The 17163-nt window shown below is 38.1% G+C and overlaps 3 protein-coding genes across 5 annotated transcripts; 2 read left to right on the top strand and 1 right to left on the bottom strand.

Moving 5' to 3' along the window:
- Positions 1-2385: 2385 nt before the first annotated feature.
- Positions 2386-8008, top strand: ccdc82 (coiled-coil domain containing 82). Of its 2 annotated transcripts, none has more exons than XR_013824021.1 (7): positions 2386-3285; positions 3828-4092; positions 4214-4306; positions 5243-5367; positions 5538-5708; positions 5808-7419; positions 7515-7998. XR_013824021.1 is itself a non-coding variant. In XM_079898720.1 (7 exons), exons 1-7 carry the CDS (start codon positions 2731-2733, stop codon positions 7578-7580), a joined length of 1485 nt encoding a protein of 494 aa, XP_079754846.1. In that variant the 5' UTR covers positions 2386-2730; the 3' UTR covers positions 7581-8008. The 2 variants fall into 2 exon arrangements, 1 of the variants encoding a protein (XP_079754846.1); XM_079898720.1 differs by having other exon boundaries at positions 5808-6017; positions 7515-8008.
- A 22-nt stretch (positions 8009-8030) lies between these two features.
- pomp (proteasome maturation protein) lies at positions 8031-10509 on the bottom strand. The gene is made up of 6 exons (XM_079898721.1): positions 10441-10509; positions 9831-9931; positions 9689-9749; positions 8551-8652; positions 8370-8463; positions 8031-8190 (listed from the first exon to the last, which is right to left on the bottom strand). The coding sequence occupies exons 1-6, from the start codon at positions 10441-10443 to the stop codon at positions 8123-8125; spliced, it is 429 nt and encodes a 142-aa protein (XP_079754847.1). The 5' UTR covers positions 10444-10509; the 3' UTR covers positions 8031-8122.
- A 1738-nt stretch (positions 10510-12247) lies between these two features.
- LOC307174690 (uncharacterized protein) lies at positions 12248-13739 on the top strand. Of its 2 annotated transcripts, XM_079898769.1 has the most exons (5): positions 12248-12336; positions 12514-12646; positions 12736-12821; positions 12988-13050; positions 13307-13739. In XM_079898769.1, exons 1-5 carry the CDS (start codon positions 12318-12320, stop codon positions 13381-13383), a joined length of 378 nt encoding a protein of 125 aa, XP_079754895.1. In that variant the 5' UTR covers positions 12248-12317; the 3' UTR covers positions 13384-13739. The 2 variants fall into 2 exon arrangements, with proteins under 2 accessions (XP_079754895.1, XP_079754894.1); XM_079898768.1 differs by lacking the exon at positions 12248-12336 and having other exon boundaries at positions 12485-12646.
- The last annotated feature ends 3424 nt before the right edge of the window (positions 13740-17163 follow it).

The raw sequence follows: 17163 nt of genomic DNA, 5'->3' as shown, positions 1-17163 counted from the left end.
ACACTTTATAACTTGCTCTCAGTCTGTAATGACACATATTTTCCTCTTTCTTTTGTTATATTGTTGTTTTAACTCAATTAATAAGATGTAAAACCCCTATAGCAAATACAAATCTGATACAACTATTCAATTTGGTAGCTTAGACTTTTCTTTCTTTTTTTAGATAAAGTTTAACTGCATGACTAAAAAAAATGCATATAGGGGCCAACCAGTTAACTGTATTGGAACTCAAGTTGAATTTATTTACATTTTTCATTTTCCACCTTTATTCCTAAATTATTGTTAATGTTTTTTTAATTTTTATATGCTATCAATGCGTTTTGTAAATATTGTGTGTTACTCGTTAACATTTGCATATCGCATGAGAAAACAACCAAGTAAATGCTTACTGGCAAACGTAAAAGACAAGTGCAACTACCAGAAAAAAAGTCCTTCATTAGAACATGCTTCAACCATTCAGTAAAAACCTACCTTTATGGCATAGTTGACTCTTTTCTGAATGCATTTCAGTGTGGTTTTATTGTGTTCAACAACAACTACAAAAATATATTTTAGTTTGGAGTACAGAATTTAAAAAAATCATTGGAGGACAGAATTTATTTATTTAAAAAAATATATATGTTTGAAACCGATAAAACCACTGCCAAAGAAAACAATCGTTTTGTTGTTAGACTTTTTTTGTCTCAAAACCTTATAGTTGGAGAGATATTGCCCTTGTGACAACTTCACAACTAGACTCATAATTCAAATTTAATGTTTCTAACAATCTTCAGAAATCTGAGATCATATTCATATTTTAGGTTTGAATTTCCCAATTCCTTATTCTCTCATTGAAACTCACTGGTCAGTGGCCATTCGGTTATTGATTCGCCTGCAGAAGTGGCTTTAGGGAAGTGATTGTGTTTCCTCTCACAGCCACATGAGGACCGTTAGACATCGCTTTCCTCATGAAAATTAATGCCTGCACCCCCCTTCCAGCCTATCTGTCAGATATACATTTATTTATGGTTCAAAACATACTGGAATATGTATATGATATTCTTTTTCTTCTAATATTAAAATAATATTGCTAAAAATATTCAAATCTGGTCATTCCCTGCTCTTCCTCCTAACCATATGTGGTTATCTGCATCACAGAAGAATGACAAATGAAAATAAATAAGAAGAGCATTTTTGAATCGAAGAATTTTGGCATTAAAGTTTACATGTGCTTTGTGTTTCTCACACTTAAAGTATGACAGGAGCGCAGGTCTGAGACAGTATGTCATCTTCAAATATGCCAAATAGCTACATCGAGTCTCTTTCACCTGGCCGGGCCCCAACGCTTAAAGGGTTAGTTCACCCAAAAATGAAAATTCTGTCAGTAGTTACTCACCCTCATGTTGTTCCAACCCCGTAAGACTTTCGTTCATCTTCGGAACACAAGTTAAGATACTTTTGATTATCTGAGAGCTGTCTCACTCCTCCATCGGCTGCTAGGTAACTGAAATCTGCCATCCCAGAAAAGTTAGTAAAGACATTGTTAAAATAGTCCAACTAAGTGACTACAGTGGCTCAATCTTAAGTTTATCAAGCAACGAGAATACTTTTTGTGCGCAAAAAGAAAAAGAGTCACTATTTTAACAATGTCTTTACTAACTTTTCTGGGATGGCAGATTTCGATTACCTAGCAGCCTTATATGATGAGTGATCCAGCTCTCAGATTTCATCAAAATGTCTTAATTTGTGTTCAGAAGATGAACGAAAGTCTTACGGGGTTGGAACAACATGAGGGTGAGTAACTACTGGCAGAATTTTCATTTTTGGGTGAACTAACCTTTTAAGGACTTTGTGCTCCTGCTCTTTGGGGACACCGTTCATCACTGCCACCCCTTTAAAGACCACCGGGTTTGAGAGTCCCGAGTCCATTGGTCATTGTAGGTGTCATGTCATTTTAAGAGTATTTAAAAGTCTTCAGTGCAGCCTTTAATTTGAATTACTGTAAAACAGTTTGGTTGTGTAAGGCTGGAGGCCTACGCTGCTATTTCCATCCAATAATCTGAACAAAAAGGATGACAAGCATAACTCAATTATTAATCTGACTCCATTAAAGTTGTTATTTTTTAACCCATAAGAACTGATAGGAAAACATAGGATTTAATCTGAACGTTTAGTTAACTAAAGTTTGTTATCTAAAGAAAGATTCTTGAAGCTTTTATAGAAAACTTTACTATACTGAAACTATTTTAAGTCATTTTCTCATTGTTATCAATGTTTAAATTCAACCTATTAAAAATATAAACCCCTATTTCTGCGAATACAAATCTGATATAACTATTCTCCTGGTCTTTGGGTGGCGCGAGTGTCCGAGCTGATGTGAAGCGAACGCCGGAAGTGCGTATCTACAAAAACACAGACACGCCCCCTCATGTTATGGCGCGTGCAGCGGACTGGAGAAGAATGATACATGCTGATAAGCATATTTATTCAAATCACTCGTCAATTATTGATTACAACGATATACTGGGCTTTATCTGCAACTGCAAGCTCGGATCAATGATTTAATATAAGAAACAAATAGCTAAAAATCATTCACGAGACGGAATGTAATTTGACAGCACGCTCACGCAGCATCCTGTTGCTCATCATGTGTCTGTAGATGCATAACAGCTGGCTTAAAATAGGTTAAGTTTTAAAAAAAACAATATTTCTTTTGGTAGTAAAACCAAGTGTCACTTTTTCTCCGTCAATATGATGAAAAGCGTAGGAAAGCTTTTTGGGTTAAGGCGAAAATGCGCGCCCCCAAAGTCTCGCATCGACAAGAAAAAGACGCGCGTGAACCCCGTTGATGAAATGCTGGAAGATAGCGACGAGGGCTCGTACGGCAGCACGACCAGCGTCAGTTCAGGGAGCGAATACCAGAACTCCGAAGAGCAGTCCGGTTCCTCCGACAGCTCGTACCGAGCACGCGAGAGTGACGGGGATGACAGCAGCGACACGGACGAGAAACGCGCCGCGTCCCGTAGACCGAGGAAGAGACCCGCCTGCGCTCCTGTTGCGCTCGACGACAGTTCCAGCGATTCTAGCGAGTCCTCGAGCGACGTCGGCGGAGAGCCGCTCAGGAGAGCGTTGCAGAGAAAACGGCTCAGGCTGCCGGAGGACTCCGAGGACGAGGCTCTGCGGAAGAAGGAGAGAGAGGCAGAGGTAAAAGAAGCTGCTGCCAAGAGAAAAGAGAGAAAGAATAAACTCATGGAGCTGTCAAAGAGAAGAAAGTCAGGCACCCCGCGGCGCAGGCGCAGGACGTTGGTAAGTTGACCAGGAATGAGCAAGAAACAGTAGTTAGACATTCACGGGTTAAACCACCATAACCTCTTTAGTCCTTAAAAAAACTCAACCATACAGGTTGTTGTCAGACTCCTTGTCCATACAAAAATCTCACTAGATTATTACAATTAATGGCAAAAGGATTGTTTGGAAATGTAAAATGACATTTCCTACTGACACACTACAACAAAAGATATAAATAACTGACTTAAACCATTTTTTGGGGGGTGAAAATACTAATGTGCCATTAGACATTTGCACAGTACTGTAATTTGTTCAGGAAAACCACATGATTCAGGAAAAATTCTTCTATAAAACTTCTATAGCATCATTATCCAATTCATGTAACTTTTTTTTAATTCACTGAGTAGCTTCAATGCTAATTAAAATGTCTCACTCTTAACCATTTATAATTTCCACTGTCGACACTTTGATAATAATGTATCGTCTTCAATGATAATAGTAATGGTGACAAAAACAACAGCTTGCTTTAAAAAGGATACTTGTCTCTTTTTTTTCTGCAGGGTTCAGAAGAAGAGGAAGAGGAAAAAGAGGACATCAAGAAGGACAAAGTTGAAGAGAAAAGTAAAGCAGACGATACTGGTGATGAATCTAGTGTGGAAGAGAACGGCGGCCCTCTAGACAGCAGCGAGGAGGAAAAACTTGCTGATAGTAGTGACAGTCTGAAGGATTTTATTGTGGAGGAGGAAGAACAGAAAAATGACAAAGAGCAGGGGGAAGAGGGGAAGGCCAAAGACAAGGACTTTCTCTCTCACCTTCCACGCCAGTGTAAGACTATGTGGTTGTGGCTTTTGTTTTTTATTTGCTGTTTGGAAACATGTGTAGATGTGTCTTTAACATTTAATTTAAATGAATTCTAAAATCTCATTTGTTTCTATTCTCGTTACAGTTATCACAGGATCGCAGCTCACCCACTTTCAGGTGGTGGTCAAAGCCTTGCTGATCAATGTACTGGACTCAACTTTCCTCAGTTCACTTTACAGTATGTTCGTCAATTTATTCCTTCTCTTCTTAGCACTGAATATACGTGTGTGTATATATATTTATATATATATATATATTTATAATATATTTGGGGCATAATGGTTAAAATTACTCACGGTTCGGTTTTTATCACAGTTTTAGGGTCATGGTTTTGGTACGGTTTGTTATGTGCTATGTTCAGGGAATATAGGACTACTGTCAAATAGAAATGAAGAAAATAAGAATAAATAATCAAACTTCAAGCAACAGCACAAATAAATACAATAAAGCAAAGATGCAAATAAAATAAACAGTGCTTTACAGGTATCAAACAGTAGTTTTCAGGTACAGAAATTGAATAAAGTAATCAAATGGAAAACAACATTGCATATAATCTTCAGTGTATAAATGAAATAAAGATGAATCATTATTAAAGTTACAAAAGCTATTCAGTCAAGAGCAGTGAGTGATTTATTTGTCATTTGTTGTTTGATTAACATTAAAAACACAGACAGCAAGAATATTAGGCATATAAGTGCAAGACTTAATATTTGTGTGCTATACACACGCTTTCCGTGTGCGTGCTTCGGATGAGTGTACACACAAATCTTCTTACAGCGTATACAAGTTCTCTTTTGTCTTGTACTCGAATGTTTAAATTAGCATGGCTTAAATGAGTTTAGTTTAAACACAGATAGCAATGTATGTTGTTTAGTTGTCACCTGCTCTCGTGCATTATCAACACCTGGGTGATGACGGCATAAATGACTGGTTAACAAAGTTTACAAAAAGAGTGACTCTTTTGTCCGCGTTTTTTGATCATCGACATATTGGGAAGCCAGAATGTGAATAAATTACATTTGAAAATATATTAAAATACACAAATGTTTGTATTTTTGATTAAATAAATGGTTAAAATACATAAAAAAAATTGTCTTTGTATCAATGACTACAGGTGGTGAACGAACGAAGCGATACGCCCAGGAGATGAAATCATCATTGCTTCATTTTGATGAGCGATTGGTTCTTCCTCGCCTGGAGAACCTGAAGCAAAGGAGCCGCTGGAAAGAACGTTACAAAGTAAGATAAAAGCCCTTTGTGTCTTTTTCGTGAAAAGATGTCACATTTCTATGTATAATTGCTTGCTTTACTATTATTCACTTCACTTAATATGAATATTGAAAGTTTTTGTGTGGTGTAGAATAATATACATACTTTCATGTTTATTTATCGTTTTTATTTATGAAAAGGAAAGGGTAGAGTGTTATCCTAAATTGCGGGTTATGATGACGAGGACCCAGACGAAGGGGTGTGAAGCCTGTGAGCTTCACAGAACGGGGCGCTTCACCGTGCGACTCTCTGGCCAGTTGTACCACAACAACACCCTGCAGGAGGACCAGTTCATGCCCGATGATGCCCAGGTGGTTTTCCATGCAACTCACTTGTACAATTTGGCCATAAATTGTCCAAAGATATATTTAGAATGCTTCTTGATCTAATGTTTATGTTAACAATTGCAGAGTTTCTTTGTTGGCTCTGTCTGTGCCAGTCGTACTGAGGTCTACCATGCCCTGAAGCACTTTAAATACCATCTGTTTGAGAGGTGTCGTACAGCATTAGAAGCTCAGAAGGAAATACAGGAAGGGGAAACAGGAGAGGACGACGAACCAGTCAAGGAGACAGTCAACAAGGTGTTTACCAAACTGCAGGATGGAGGCTGGATCAGTGAGGTGGGAATATGGAACCTGCTCTTTATGTGCCTTTAAAAGCTATTTGAAGGGATAGTTCACCCAAGGGCCACTGTCATGCAGAGTTCAGCTCCTATCCCAGTTAAACACACCTGAACCAGCTAATCAAGGTCTTACTAGGCATTCTAGTAGAAACTTCCAGGCAGGTGTGTTGAGGCAAGTTGTGTGTTGTCTCCAAGTTGGAGACAGTGGACCGAGTTTGGACACCCCTGACTCTGAGAGTCCTTGTAATGGCACTGAATGGGTGCTGCTCCCACACACATTAGTCGTGGTAATCCGTACGAACCCAGTGGATGAATCAACAGGTCTCATTCACTAATAATTGCGTGGATTATTTCATATTTGTTAGCACAGGAGAACTTCTCATGAAATATCTCTTGACTAACTCACAACACGTGCGTACGCGCATGAGTTTGTTCTTAATCTCGTTCTATTGTTAGTGAATTTGGAGTATCCTAAATGAGCAGGTTAGTCATTTGCATAAAACACGCTCAAACCATCTCCATATTACCCCTTATTCACACGTCTGCAGTGCATTACGGCTCCGACAAGGTTTTGCTCTGTCCTCCACGCGGCTCCAGCTCAGACCAGGAGCATTTCAGAAGAGAAGCAACTGGGGTCGCCAGACCACATGATTTGCCTGTCCGATGTTGTTTATCTTGATTTTTTACGTGTTTTTGGGGTTCTACCATGGGTAAGTTGGCCGTGTGTATTTCAACTTCAAGGATGAACCTCTAGTGCTCCATTTCTGGCCTCCTGCCAAGGATATAGTGATGTGAAATAAAGGCTTTCCGCACACCCTTTACTTTACAGCCTGTTGTCACTCTCGTCAAACACATGTAGCTCTTGCCAGATCCTCAAGCAATGCCAAATATCATTCTTAAAACCAGTTCAAACACCTTTTATATAGACCCAGATTACAGACCTTTCATTAGCCAGCTGTAGTCTGCGTTATTCAGAGAAACCTCACAGCTGAAGCTATAACGCAGCTTTTCTTAATATATTTAAGGTAAAAGGTAATCATTTGTTTGTGAAAATGTTCATGAACAGATTTCACACTAAAATGTTTGCGTATGCATGCTTGGTGAATGAGACCCAGTGTCTTCTGAAGTGAAACGATAGGTGTGTGTAAGAGAGACTTTTTAACTAAAGCATTGCATCCAGTCTACTGTTTGTACAAGGGATCGCGAGGGGGACATCAGTCATTTCGCTTCGGAAGACACTGGGGTTATATGAATGAACACCACGATCGGGTGTTCAAGCGTCAACCAAAGCACCAATTCACTTGCATTATATGGACTCACAGAGATTTATTATTTTCCTACAAATCTTCTTTGTGTTTATCTGAGGAAAGAAAGTCATATACACCAGGGATGGCATAGGGGTGAGTAAATGATGAGACAATTCAAATTTTTGGGTGAACTATTCCTTTAAATGTGTATGAACACACTGATTGCTTTTTTCTTTCTCTCCGTTTAGCAATACGAGAAGTTTCAGGAACATCTCAATTCTGCCGATTTCTTCCAGGAAGAAAAGCTGGACTGAAAGGATTGAACTTTTCCTAATGTCATCAATCTGGCCTTTTATTTTTGGCATCATAAAGCATGGCTAACTTTTGAGTTGTTAAAGTGTGTGCCCTGAAGATTTAGCATTATAATTTCATAATCGCACTGCTGTGTAAATTGCTTCTGCATGATTGTAACAAATTCAGTACAGAGTACACAATATTCAACATATAAAAACATTACAAGCTGTAACCCTAACAGTTTTGTCCAAATCCTGAGGATTTAAAAAAAAAAAAAAAAAATCTGTATTTTACCTGATCATTGTGCTCTCCAAGATATGTATGCTGTTTTTATGCTTTCATTTGCAAGTAATCTCCTCATATTAACACTTCTGTGTAAATGTATCCAAGCCATTTTACAGTGTATCAATGTTCTTCTAATAAACAAGATTCATAACCAGGTCCAGCTAAATGTTTTGCATCACAAACTATTTCTGCTTTTAAATTTTACATTTTATTAGAAACAGCAGTCAAACAATGCATATAATAACACAATCTACAGGCTTGTGCTGAATCGCCATCCTCACAGGATGCCAAGCTTGTATTCGGTCATGATGTGAGGATCGCCCATCATCTCGCACTGGATAGGATCTGAGGGGGAAAAATGTTTACATATGACCAAGTATACTACACAAAAATCAAATTGTCCAAATCAACTAATACAACCAGCAATCGTCAGTATCATATTTTTATAAAGCAAACTCAAGGAACTAAACGGCTCATAAAACTTTGAGAGCGTGACAGGTAACGTGTCGAATGTTTCTTCGTACCATTGAGGATGTCCTCAAAGCCAATGGTGTCATCACTACCTCTGAGGGTATCCAGGGCCAGGTTTGAGCTTGGCAGGAAGGGCAAACGCTGAATCTGAACGAAGGCAAGTGCAACGTTTAAACACAATGAGCATAGGGTGTTTATGGTATAATTCAGATGTGAGCAAGTGTCAAACAATACCTGTCTAGCCGCTCTGTACTCCATCTGTAGTTTGAGGGGTGCGTGGAGACCCTGGATGTTCCTTAGTGTGTTGAAATTCATCTTGTCCTGGTTAAGCTGAAACTGGTTTCACAGTGCAAGCTGTTACACTTTGTTCAGAGGTGTCCTTGTTACAGTGTACTTACACAAATAAGTAAGGAGTAATTGGTAACTTATTTTTCAGTGTATGTTACACATTTTACATGTAGTTCCTATAGTAAAAAAAGTCCATTAGTTACGTAGAACTAAACCAGTGGTTCTCAACTCCAGTCCTCGGGACCCGTTGCTCTGCACATTTTGTATGTCTCTCTTATCTGACACACTCAGTTCAGTTCATGGAGTCTCTCCTAACGAGCTGATGATCTGATTCAGGTCTGTTAAATAAGGGAGACATGCAAAATGTGCAGAGCAGCGGGTCCCGAGGACTGGAGTTGAGAACCACTGAACTAAACCAAACCTTAACCCTAATTATATAGTAAGTACATATAGTAAATTACTATTACTCAGTACTTAGTTGAGTACTTACACTGTAACAAGGACACCTTAAAATAAAGTGTAACCCACATATTTACTATAGGGTAAGATGCTTGTAATTATGCATCATTTTCTGTTGTTATAGAAAGTACATGTAATGTGTAACAAAGACGATGTAAAATTAAGTGTTGCCCTAGCTGGTTATAAATCACAATCATGATGATTAACTGTCAGAAACTTTCACCATTTAATTCAGTTTTGTTCGGGCCACTTACAGTGTAAGCCTAATGTGTTGTTTTTTATTTCTTGGAATCATATATAATAAAAATGGAAATATTAAATTGTAATATAACAATGCAGTATGATTAAACGCACAAACCTTCATTGTGTATGAAGGAAGACATTAGACTGTACTTTACAACATATTCTTTGGCAAAATGTGATTGAAAGTATTGCGGTTATCTCATCAAATAACCATGATTAGATGATTAATCGTGACAAGCCTACATGTAATTTGGGAAAAATACATTCCACCACTAATAAGCATTGGTGGATTGAATACTCACTTACCGAGCTAATGACCATTTTAAACGTTTCAGAGGCTTATTATGGTTGCATATTGGCAATGTACTACTTTTCTACTTACATTTTTCTCAGAGAGCTCCAATGGATGACTCGGTAGAAGCTCATTCTTTACACTAGAGAACCTGCGATCACAGAAAAATGAAATCTTTAGAATATAAATACGCATAAAGAAGCATTTCCAGGTTTATAAGGGCAGAACTCACCCTCTGCGCAGAGAGTCTTGGACCCCATAAGGACCAGCCTGTGGACACAGACCTGTGACAGGAACACTGTCCTTCAGCTGAGAGCGCAGGCCACGAGTATTCTGCAGAAACACACAGTATTATTATCATAGAATCATGCAGAAAATAAACCTGATGTGGAAATTCAGAAAAAAGTGGCCTCAATGAGTGTTTGACAGTTACCACGCTACATTAAGGTTGTCAGTCTTAACAGAAAAGGCTAATACAAAGTGAAAGTAAGGCCATGACACATCACAATTCATTTAGAAGCTAACAACTTAGTGGCAAAATTAATTCTGGTATTATTAATTTCTGTCGCGGCAAATAATAAATGGTCGAGACTTTTAAAAGGAAATTATGCCCGTGTAATCTTTCCTTGAATATAAATAAACAAACACGAACCATTGTGCTATGCTACACTAGCTAACTAGCTAGCTTGAACGCCTGCACAACACAAACAAGCGCTTTATTAACAGCAAATGCAAACACTTTCACACTGTATGCGGAGCAAGGAAATAACACACACCATAACCTTATTAAATTAAACTAAATTAAATCAATAACGAAATAACTAAATGGAGCTCCACATTACCATCTTCTAGCGACTTTAGTCTTGACGATTATCAGCATAAATGCACTTCCTGTCAATCTCCGGAAATACTTTTATCATGTGATTGCGGCAATATTTTTTGGACGTTGTTTAATACAAGGTTATTGTTATGTTATTGTTTATGAGAACATATATACTAGGGGAATATTTATGTAAAAAAATTATATATTAAACATATGCAAACTGCGAAAACCCATTGCACTGATCCTAGGCTGATGTTTAAGTATGTAACCGTGAAGTGCTGTGGTATGGATGGGGGTATAGCTCAGTGGTAGAGCATTTGACTGCAGATCAAGAGGTCCCCGGTTCAAATCCGGGTGCCCCCTCACGTAAGACACTTTTTATGCCTTTTTGGCATAGCAAGTAAACAGAATGTGTATAATACATTTGTCGACATGAAATTATGCACTCAACGAAAGCCAGACAAAAGACAGAGCTGGGCAGTGGCGCCTGCCGTGTGCATCAATGTGACTGACCCGAGATGCTGTTCAGTTGTTGAATGAAAGCATGGGTGATTGAAAAGACTCGCTCAGGCTGTTTCATTTCCTAAGTATTTCCAAGACATTCGATTACAAGAATCAGATTAATACGGTTTCGCTGCGAATTTGGCAGACCACATGTTTTAAGAGTCGGATCTTTGCATGATATTGACTCAGCTCGATCTGTAGCGTGTTTGGTCAAACTTATCAAAGTTCCACAATGTGAAAAGGGTTGTTTCTTAGAATCTTATCACGAATTATTTTCACCCTCACTTGTATGCATATGCAGTCCAAAGAACAAAAGAATACAACATTATTAATGATATAGATGCTGTTGATATAAGACCACTTCATTTCTTTTAAAGAACAATTTTTTTGTAAATCCAACGTATAAACTTGTTTAACGCTCTATGGGACATCATCATTTATAAATGAAGTGAAGAAAATTACATTTAAAATATAATAATAATAATGTTCAACAAAAAATTAAAATCAAATTTGCAATGTGCCTGACATTTTTAGCAACAAGGAAGTAAAGACATTAGCTTATTAGGTCACATGCGGTCAGGGCACCACAGTGAGTTCATTTCAGACAAGAAAATGCATATCAATTCCATTAAAAAAAATATTATTGTACATCTAAATGTGTTTTTGGTCAAGTTTTTGGTCATTTTTTTCTGTGTACATATTTTCTGGCACTATTGTTCAGTACTGGCAGGCAGTATTAGCCTTTTTGCCTGTGTTTTAGATTGATGTATAAGTTTTATAGAAGACAGAGAGGAAAAGCTGTACCCTTTCAGGAAAGTATTGATGATAGTGCATCAGAAAAATGAGGTCGCAGGAAGAAAGGAAGAAGATGAGGATTAAGGAGGATTGAAGCAGTGAGGGTGATGGCAGAGATGAAGAATGTATAGTCATAGATTGTTGTGGAAGTCAAATGACTAGGAATATTGACTTTGTCAATGTAGAAATTAAATGTAATAATTTTGAACTATATGCATGTGCTTTTTTATTGCATACTCTTTGTTAAATTGTAAAAAAAAAAAAAAAAAAAAACTGATCACAGACTACTGTCAGTGTTAAGAGGAACAACACACAGATTGTGTTAAAAGTATATGTAATTTTAAAGTTAATTAATTGCAATTACCATTGCCCATGACATTGACTAGAGTCAAACATGTGGTCACGAGGCAATCATTTTCACTTTTTGCAGTGGACATTTAAGTAAACCCAGGAAACTGAGGTTTTGACTTCAGTTAAAAAAGGAAATTAACGCCCCTTGCCCACACACTTTTAACAAGACACTTTGATGTGCAAATCAAAATTCTATCATTTGCTGTATCAATCTATCAAATACATTTTTTGATAAAACCAGGAACAATGTCTCATGATTCCCAAGGTAAGACTGATTTCATTTCTTGCATAAAATTTGATTCCAATCCAATATTTATATGTATATTTGAGATCTTTTATGTTTTTTGGCATAAAACAGAGCTGTATAAGGTAATATTCAGAGCAACATTAATTTAATTTAATTTTTGCCCAATTGCCCCAATGAATGTTTCTGGCATTGAAGAAAATGCAACGTTTGAGAAGAATTGCTCAGGCAAAGATCCTCTCATCAGTACTGCTATAGCAATGTGGATCGCTGTCATTGCATCCGTGTTTTTTATCTATCTGTACTGGAGACACATTCATCTTAAACCAGGGTATTATTCATTTGTTTTACATTGCCATCAAGAATTCCAGTCATATAAAGATGTTTCAGCATTTACATATCAACCAAATTTCTTTCCAGTTTCCATGTTTCATACCGACATAATGCAGAGATGCAAGAGACCGATTTACATTCCGGAGAAACTACTGATCTTAGAGTCGAAAAAGGCAAGCAATAATATGGCATAAGATAATGATGGTCATAAAAAGTACATTTCAAAGTGTAATTTTATGCTGCATGTTGTTAAACAGTTAGTTTGTTTTTAGTCTGTTATATTTTATTTCATTTATAAAATGTAATTGTTTGTGGTGTATTTTGTTTTATGTGTCACAGATCTTGAACAAAGCAAAACAGAACAGTATGAATCTCTTAAAGGATGTACCAACCGAAATGACGGTAAGCACATAATCTGAGATAAATAACCCGATAGAGCAAATACAAAGACGTGCTGTCTATCTGGGACCTTTAAATGCATTTTGTACATTTGCATCTGTACACTGGTCTCAAATCTCCCACATCAAAGACAATATAAACCAAAGGTCTTGACACTTTTGCTAGCAGTGTTTCCTGAGGAAGTCAGACCATTTAAGTTGCTATGAATGAAATGATGCTGGTATGTCTGACAAATAAATGTCTTTTCTCCATTTTACAGATTACCAGAGTCTGTACACAAAACAACAGGAGCCCAGTTTAGAAAAGGAGGATTCTACCCATGGCAAAGACCTTTAACTTGAAAGAACTCAATGGAATAATACACACAATAACATTGTTCTGGACACAACAAATGGAAGGAGAAGAGGGATTTGAAAAAGTGGGTGTATAAGAAGACACTGAAAAATAAATGAGAACAGAGCCAGAGACTGAAGCAGTTTAATGTCCCAACACACTCCACCAAATGGTGGATTCAGGTCGATGTCATTCTGATTAATAATAACAATAATAACAAACACAAAGAATAATACAAAACCATTTACATGACATCCTAGTTTTGTACTGAAATACTGCAAATATATATAGAGAGATTTCTTTACAGAGAGTATAAACAGGAAGAAAAAAATAAGAAACAGGTGCTACATGAGCATTAACTAACAGGGCGCTACATGAGCATTAAAGGGATAGTTCACTTTGAAATTAAATTTTGGTATGTTTTAGCTTACCTCAAGGGCATCCAAGATGTAGGTGTCTTTGTTTCCGCAGTAGTTTCTATTTTGATATTTTTAGGTCAAACCGTTCTTGTCTGTCAGTCCTATAATGCAGGTATGTGGTCACTATCTGAAAGAGCATGCACAGAGAAGTCCAAATTAAACAATTCCCCATCGTAAGTACACCTTGATGGCCTAAGACACGAAACGAGTGGTTTGTGTGAGAAAACGAACAGTATTTATATCGTTTTTACCTCTTGTACACAACCACATCCAAGTGATCTGAGGGCGCGCGCTTCCGGCGCTTTCTTCTTCTTGTTTTTTTTACGGCGGATCGCAAACAAATATGTGCATTACCGCCACCTATCTCAGAAATGGACCATTGACACTTTCCTATACTTCTTTAACCTATCAACTGACATAAATTCCCCTTATTTACCCGCATAGAGGCTTTATAGAATTTCATCCGGCGCTGCGGAAAAATGACCATTTCCCCTCCATGACAGGAAAAAAAAAAAACGAATTTAATTCCGGCGCTTGCGCAGCGCGCACACATCACACACCAGGAAGCGCGCGCGCCCTCAGATCACTTGGACGTGTTTTTTTTTTCCTGTCATGGGGGCTGAGAGTGGACGGAGGAGCTGAACACGCAGCGCCGGATGAAATTCTATAAAGCCTCTATGCGGGTAAATAAGGGGAATTTATGTCGGTTGATAGGTTAAAGAAGTATAGGAAAGTGTCAATGGTCCATTTCTGAGATAGGTGGCGGTAATGCACATATTTGTTTGCGATCCGCCGTAAAAAAAAAAACAAGAAGAAGAAAGTGCCAGAAGCGCGCGCGCCCTCAGATCACTTGGATGTGGTTGTGTACAAGAGGTAAAAACGATATAAATACTGTTCGTTTTCTCACACAAACCGCTCGTTTCGTGTCTTAGGCCATCAATGTGTACTTACGATGGGGAATTGTTTAATTTGGACTTCTCTGTGCATGCTCTTTCAGATAGTGACCACAGACCTGCATTATAGGACTGACAGACAAGAACGGTTTGACCTAAAAATATCAAAATTGAAACTACTGCGGAAACAAAGACACCTACATCTTGGATGCCCTTGAGGTAAGCTAAAACATACCAAAAAATAATTTCAAAGTGAACTATCCCTTTAACTAATGCCCTGTTTACACCTGGTATTAAGATGCGTTTTGAGCGATCGGATCACAAGTGGACGACGCTAAATACAGGTGTAAACGCAGTCTAAAGCGTTTTGAGCTTGTCCACTTTCGACCACTTCCAGAGGTAGTCGAAAACGCATTCGACCGGATTGGTTTTGTAGTGTGAACGCTCATGTGGTCGGATGTGTTCGAACAGCCACAAAAGGACCCAAGTTTGGTTTGAAGACGAAAAGCGTACCAAGCACAATGTTCTCGCACCATTCCTGATTTCTAACACGCTCACCGCATTCTGCGTGGTCTTGCGGTCCGTCCGCTCCGGACGAGTTCACGTAAATTGCGCGAGCTTATTTTGTCCATTAGATCGAAAGATCTGAAAAAAACCACCCGCCCATAAACCCTCCCCTCGAAGAAACCAAGACAGAAGTGTTTGAAAGTAGACAAAAGAGACGGATTAAAACACCAGGTGTAAATGGGAATGTGTCTCCCTGGTCTACTTGTGCATCTTAACGCATCTTAACAGCAGGAGTAAACAGGGCCCAAGATTATCAGTTAAACTCACTTCTCAAGGCTTTTTATCAATGATTTTACATGCTGAAGAGTCGTCCCCTTCTATACTTCCCCCCTTTATTTTAGCATTAAGGAGACCTGAGTTAATTTGTGATATAATACATGTGAGTTTTTTTTAGTAAGGGAAGGAGCAGTTGCATATTAGATATAGTATCACATAACTTCCTTCAGTGGCATTCATGTGGGTGCTCAAGTGCCCATGGGCTTCTCAGATCAACATGCGCTGAGATCGAGTTTCAAAGAGCTTTTTTAAAGAGCTTATTACATTCAGATGCGAATAAAAGGGCTCAAGGGTCTGTTCCTGTGGATACTATCGTGAAGATCCGCACAGACTTTAAGAAAATCACATGTTTTGCAGGCACGGTCACGTAAGTGAATTTTCACGTGCAATTGTCAATAGGGGAGCCATGCATGAAGCATCTTTACTGTGTCTTTTAAAATGTTCTTGAATTATCCAAGTACATACTTAGTTCGTTTTTAAAGCTCTAAAGCCCTCTGCCTGCGTTCGCAAGTACCCAAGCGAAGCCTCGAATTTCCAAGCATGTGCAAAACCATGCAACGGTGGCATTAAACTGAGGGCTCCACAAACCAGCATTGCGAGTCTTTAATAGGGGCCACTGATATCTCCTCATCTGCTTTTCTGAGCTCACGATATAGAAAGAGTGAAAGTGACAAAAGCAGGGTCTATCTAAAGCACGACTCTTGCACTGACAGCACTATGTTAATTGAGGTCTTTCTGTTGTGTGTGAAGATTGCTCCGTTTGCTCAAGTTGAATAACGACCTTGAATATTCTGAGCTTAAATTGATTCTAAAGGTATATTATAACAGCAAACAACATCCATCTGCTAATGTACGGATATGCTCCTAGTAGGTTTGAAGCTAAATTTACTTTTTGAACATAAATGTGACCTAAAGGGAACATCTCTACTGTCTACATATTAGTCATACAAGAATTAGGTCACTGTACATCGATACTTGTTATCAAAATATATCACACATTGCGATTCAACTGCGATATACATCTTATTGGATGTTCCATTAGATGTTAGATGGAAATAAAATTAGAAAATTTGAGATGCTCTGACTTCTGAGTCTGAGGTTGTACAGAGTCCAGGGTTATTAGATGTTACTCAATCACACAGTTGCTGGATTTGAGTTATTGTTCCTTCAAAAATGGATCCTATTTCAGCAATATCACTCAACCAATAGAGCTGTACTTTAGCATGTGTGATACTGCTTTTATACACAGTTCATACACAATATTGCTGGTTACTTTGTCTTTTCTTGCTCCGCCAATGAAAAAAAACCCATTGTGTTTCTGAGCAATACACAGTTGAGTCAGCGATGCAATGACTTATAGGTATAGTTCACTTTGAAATTAAATTTTGGTATGTTTTAGCTTACCTCAAGGGCATCCAAGATGTAGGTGTCTTTGTTTCCGCAGTAGTTTCAATTTTGATATTTTTAGGTCAAACAGTTCTTGTCTCTCAGTCAGGTAATGCAGGTCTGTGGTCACTGTCTCAAAGAGCATGCACAGAGTCCAAATTAAAACAATTCCCCATCGTCCAAATTAAACAATTCCCCATCGTAAGTACACATTGATGGCCTAAGACACGAAACGAGCGGTT

The sequence above is a fragment of the Squalius cephalus genome (genome assembly GCF_949319135.1).
Source record: "Squalius cephalus genome assembly, chromosome: 17".
Classification (NCBI taxonomy): Eukaryota; Metazoa; Chordata; class Actinopteri; order Cypriniformes; family Leuciscidae; genus Squalius; species Squalius cephalus.
This window is presented reverse-complemented; position numbering and strand designations above follow the sequence as displayed.

Coding starts and splice junctions, on each gene's coding strand:
- pomp (XM_079898721.1), bottom strand. Junction 8,653..9,688: donor TGGAGCTCTCTGAGAAAAAT/GTAAGTAGAAAA, acceptor CTGTGAAACCAG/TTTCAGCTTAACCAGGACAA. Junction 8,191..8,369: donor CTTTGAGGACATCCTCAATG/GTACGAAGAAAC, acceptor TTTCCCCCTCAG/ATCCTATCCAGTGCGAGATG.
- LOC307174690 (XM_079898768.1), top strand. CDS start 12,492: ATGAATGTTTCTGGCATTGAAGAAAATGCAACGTTTGAGAAGAATTGC. Junction 12,647..12,735: donor CACATTCATCTTAAACCAGG/GTATTATTCATT, acceptor ATTTCTTTCCAG/TTTCCATGTTTCATACCGAC. Junction 13,051..13,306: donor ATGTACCAACCGAAATGACG/GTAAGCACATAA, acceptor TCCATTTTACAG/ATTACCAGAGTCTGTACACA.
- ccdc82 (XM_079898720.1), top strand. CDS start 2,731: ATGATGAAAAGCGTAGGAAAGCTTTTTGGGTTAAGGCGAAAATGCGCG. Junction 5,368..5,537: donor GCTGGAAAGAACGTTACAAA/GTAAGATAAAAG, acceptor ATTTATGAAAAG/GAAAGGGTAGAGTGTTATCC. Junction 5,709..5,807: donor TCATGCCCGATGATGCCCAG/GTGGTTTTCCAT, acceptor TAACAATTGCAG/AGTTTCTTTGTTGGCTCTGT.